General features: G+C 34.4%; 1 protein-coding gene across 2 annotated transcripts in view; it reads left to right on the forward strand.

Annotated features, from left to right (window-relative positions):
* LOC113823012 (ELMO domain-containing protein 2) overlaps positions 1 to 5,000 on the forward strand; it is an 18,585-nt gene that overhangs the window by 11,894 nt on the left and 1,691 nt on the right. For both annotated transcript variants that reach the window (XM_070126715.1, XM_070126716.1), the window contains 2 exons: positions 1,570 to 1,638; positions 3,924 to 5,000. The exon at positions 3,924 to 5,000 is cut by the window's right edge and continues 1,691 nt beyond it. In XM_070126715.1, the coding sequence (XP_069982816.1) occupies positions 1,570 to 1,638; positions 3,924 to 4,218 (364 nt within the window). In that variant the 3' untranslated portion in view covers positions 4,219 to 5,000. The remainder of the gene's footprint in view (positions 1 to 1,569; positions 1,639 to 3,923) is intronic.

Genomic DNA, 5,000 nt, shown 5'->3' on the forward strand with positions numbered 1-5,000 from the left:
GGTGTTCAGAATATGGGGTCACAACACCTTTTTAACAACTGTATCTGGGCAAACCTGCTCCCTCTCTCGCCAAACTCTCCCCATCTCAGTTCTCCTTCAACTCCATAGTTGCATTAAGAGGAAGTGCCTCCCGATGAACAACTAGAGTAAATAGCGAGTATGTGTGTGTTTACTACTTCTTTTTTAATGAGTTTATGTCACATCAGTGCCTCCTGATGAACAACTAGAGTAAATAGCGAATATATATGTATTTACTACTTCTTTTTTAATGAGTGTATGTCACATCAGGGTTCTAAAAAAGACAACCTTGCCTATGTCTTTGCTGATGATTGTATGTTTCCAACTGCCATTAAATGTACAAGTTGCTCAGTATGTAGATTGGTTTGGCACGGGAAAAGCTGTCATCATGGGTTTAATGAATAGATAGTGGATAATAAGTTCCAAGTTATGAAGCATAAATGTTAGCAATAACCATATATCTCATATTCATCCAAAAACCTTGCAGAATTTACTTTAATATACTAAAAACCATTTTTCACAGATTACAGAATTGTCCAAAAGGAAAGTGATGATATAGTACTGTAGTGTATTAATATTCATGTCTTCCTTTTTTTCTTTCGTGTAAAAACATCAATAATTTAATTGAAGATATTAAATAATTCAAACAGTACACTTATTCATAGTTTTTATTACTGTCAAAAATTAGTGTTATTTGTATTGTTCATAAGATGTTGCTGAAATCCATAGAAATATTTTGAAAATAAGCACGGAGCAAGTTAAGAATACTTCAGTTGTGTAACTATATCCCATGTTACCTGTTGAAATTATACCTATTTGTCTCTTTAATCATACAAAATACCATAGACAATACCATGAAAAACTAAGTATAGATAATTTCATTTATTTATTTATTTATATACTATTTATTGATACTTTTTTAGCTCCATTTTGTTATTCTGGGAAACTTTTACAAATGACTTGTATTGTAACACAATCACAAGGATAAAAGATTAATTCAGACAGAATGCATTAGTATTTTCATATCTTTGTAAAGCAAACTTCATAGTTTAGATTTTTTTCTTGAAACCCATGCTTTATTGTTTGAATATTACAAGTGGATAATGTATGTACAAGAGAAATGGTTTGTACATTTACTAAATGCATTGAAGTTGGTCTTCAAAATTAATGATTTTACCTCGTTATGATGCTGTCGTGTAATAATAGCTAGACACAGAAAATACACATTTTGAATATGATTGCTTATTGACAGTTATGTAATTCTGACTGTTTTTTTATTTTTTTATTATTCCCTTTTCAGCTTCTTTCCTCCCATGTCTCCTCACTGAAATAAGTTGATTGATTTGTCTTATTGATCATTTTTTTTTTTCTCCTTTTTAAGTATCTCCTGCTGCAAAAGAGATGTTAAGATACTTTTCCTTTACATATCAATTCTAGCAATTTTTTATTTGTTTGTTATTCTAATCACATACATAATACTGTTGATTTATCTATAAAACTTTGTGTGTCTGTGTGTGTCTATGTGTCTAATTATGTATTTTTACTTTTCAGATTCTTTGCTGAAGAATACAACTCTGCAGCGCGACATGTGTTAACAAGGTCGCAGCATCCAAGATATGGGTAGGAATGTTTTCCTTTCAGATGAGAATTTTTCTGCTAGAAGAATTCAGTTTTTATTTTTTGTTTTAAATAGTGAAGGTTAGCCCCTTGCAACTGGCTATTGCGATCGTCTTGTCATGACAAAAATTAGGCCAAGGGTGGGTAATTGAGAACATCTCAGAAAGCAGTTAGGGCGAGGGTTAAGCAACGGAAAAGTTGGGTGATGGCGACTACACATCATGAATGTGCAAAGTGATTGGGAGAAAGATTGAATCAGTGGGCTTTCAGAGAGGGGCTTGTTCTTGGTGAGCTCCGTACACAGGAACACCTATTCCTGCTCACCTTTTCAAGCAGTGTTGAGTCTAGGCACGTGGATGGAAAGGGTTAAAGATAGGCAATTATTCTGATTATGTTTATTTTCCTGATTTTAATCTTTTCCTGCTCCTTTTCTTCTCTTCTTTTTTTTCTTGACCTCCACATCTTCCTCTTTTTTCCTGACTACTATTTTTTTTGTCTCCTCTTTTCATACTGTCCCTCCTCTGTCTCTTCATTTACCTCCTCTTCCTCCATTTATTCTGTCTACTCCTCCTCTTCTGCCTTTCTTTTCTTTCTATTCCTCTTCTTCCTATGCCTCATTTTGTTCCTCCTCTTTTGTATTCTTGTACTTTACTTCCTCTTCCTCCTCCTTATCTGCCACTTTCATTTCTTTTACCTTCTCTTTCTCTTTTTCTTGTTCCTACCCTTCCTCCTTTTCTGCCTCCTCCTCCTCCTCTCCTTCTTCTTCTTCTTCTCCTCGTCCTTCTCCTCCTCCTCCTCCTTCTTCTTCTTCTTCTTCTTCTTCTTCTTCTTCTTCTTCTTCTTCTTCTTCTTCTTCTTCTTCTTCTTCTTCTTACTTCTTCTTCTTCTCCTCCTCCTCCTCCTCCTCCTCCCCTCCTCCTCCTCCTCCTCCTTCTGCTCCTTCTCCTCCTCCTCCTTTTCTCCTTCCTCCATTTTCTCTTCTTCCTCCTCATCCACCTTTCCCCCTTCCTCCACTTTTTCCACTTCTTCCACCCATACCCACACCCCCTCCTCTACCTGTACCTTCTCTTCTACTTCTACTTCTACCTCCACTTCTAACCTCCTTTTCCTCCTCTTCCTACACACTCCATATGCTGAGTGGTAAACTTGCAATGGGATTAAACATAACAAAAAATGAAAATTTTACTTTTTGTTTTAGCATTTTAATCCTCAGGTATGTACTTGGCTCAATAAATGTCAATGATCTCCAGAAGATTTCAACCTTGTTTTGATTGTCAAATTATGGGTCGGAATATGCCTGTAATATTTAAAAGTTTGTGGGCAAGATGACTGTCGTCAAAGTGCACTTAACGTTATGGTAGAGTCTTGTGCAATTTTATTCAAGGCTAAAGCATACAAAAGCTGAAATCACCAAATGAGTAGTTTGTATCCTGACAAAAAGATACTCATTTTTAGTGAGGTATTGTTCAGCTTATGCAATGATTCAAGCATACATTTAACATTAGGTGAATGTAAACTGTCAGAGTAAAAAGGTACCCAACCATTAACCCTATTTACTGTGGGCTGACCTTCCCTTACACCAGGATAATGTTCCATTACAATATGTACGGTTCAGCCAGCTCTAGTTGTGCACACTAAATAGTTGTTCAAGTGTTTGGCCCTGGCTCTGGTCATTGAGAAGAAACAAATCAAAAATAGTTATAAAGCCTCTTTTAGCCTTATTGCCTAAACAGTTACTTATACCACAGCTAAGAGCATAGAGATCGGGATAGATTTATTTTTTCCCAATTTTAAATTTTTCCTTCATACAGCAGACATGTCCTTTCTTATAGCTTGCATTAATTGTTTTTTAGAAATTTATGCTGGAAAAACACTTGATCCTGTTTCCTCAAAAGAGATAATTCTTCATTTGATGATATTTTTAAAGCTTTGTTTGAACAGTTCTCATAGAATCAGTGAATATGATTATAGTTAAATGGAGTGGTAAAAGGAAAAAAATGAAGAAACATATTTTATGTGATAAAAAAAAGGGAAAGCAGTCTTATTGGACATAGTGTCAAACTATATTTTATTTTCCAATAATTGGCTTTCCCTAGTTCATTGGTTGAGAAAATATACTAAAAATTAATTAAATAAAAAAGGTCTAGTATAGAGATGTAGAGATACAAAAACTATTTTATTGTTTTATAATATTACAAAAATATGGAAAAAACTATAGAGGTCTTTAGATACCTTTAAGTAAAGGGCAGCTGCTTTACCTTTCTAATTCTTTGGTTTTCTGTTCACAGTTACTCATTTGCTATTGTGGGGATCAACATCACCCACATGGCCTACAACCTGCTCCGTTCAGGAGATGCAAAGAATCACTTTTATAATGCGTGTAAGAGGTTTCCTGAACCACGAGTATTCCACCAGTTTTACAGCTACCTCTTCTTCTCGTTCGACGACCTCTGGCGTCAGGAAAAGCCTCGCGACATGATGGAGTTCTCACGAGTTAGAGACAAGTTCGAAGCTCAAGTGAAACAAAAACTCAAGAACCCAACCACCTTTTTCAAGTGTGAGTTTGTTTTAGAAAACATTTGATGTGTGAGAACCAGATTATGGTGCCATATGATTAAAGAGGTCAGTAAAAATCACATATTCGTGTGATGTTACTAATGGAGGATTTTTTCTAAGAAGGAAATTCTGTTATTATGGTATTTTGTTACCTTTCATATTTTAGATATTCTAGCATAAAAGTTGACCTGAAATATTTCTTTACATGAATGAAGATGGAAGTAATCCAATAGTTTTTAATCCATTTTTTGTTTTTTTCATATTTAGTCACCGTTACTGAAATAAGGTGTTTATAATAATTGAAAGTGAGAGGGATGTAAAAGGTTTAGGGAAAACAAGACGGGCAAAATAAAATTGCAAGACAAAAGTGAGAATAATAAGATAGAAAAAAATGATGGAAGGGGGAATGGAGAAAAATATTTGATGGTATATACTTTGATATATATTTTGGTTACCTGTTCCTCTGTTATATTCCATCGGGTACTGAGACCAAGGAATATAAAGATAAAAAAAAAGAAAAATGTAGACATTATTCACCAGTATTTCTAAGGTTATTTGTTTTGTTTTTTGATTCATAGTATCTCTGCACAAACACTTGTGATATACTTATGAGGTTTTAAGGTGTTGTTCTGAAGCACAGAAAATTACCTATATATGCTTGCGCACAAGTTGGTAAAATTTGAGTGTAATTCAGGTTTAGCCATATATCAACAGGATAAGATCCCCCCCCCCCCCCACAAAAAAAACACTATTGTATGAAAAAACAACAACAGTATTTCATAAATTATTCTATGATACATTTTTTTTTT

This window comes from Penaeus vannamei, chromosome 10 (assembly GCF_042767895.1).
Source record: "Penaeus vannamei isolate JL-2024 chromosome 10, ASM4276789v1, whole genome shotgun sequence".
Classification (NCBI taxonomy): Eukaryota; Metazoa; Arthropoda; class Malacostraca; order Decapoda; family Penaeidae; genus Penaeus; species Penaeus vannamei.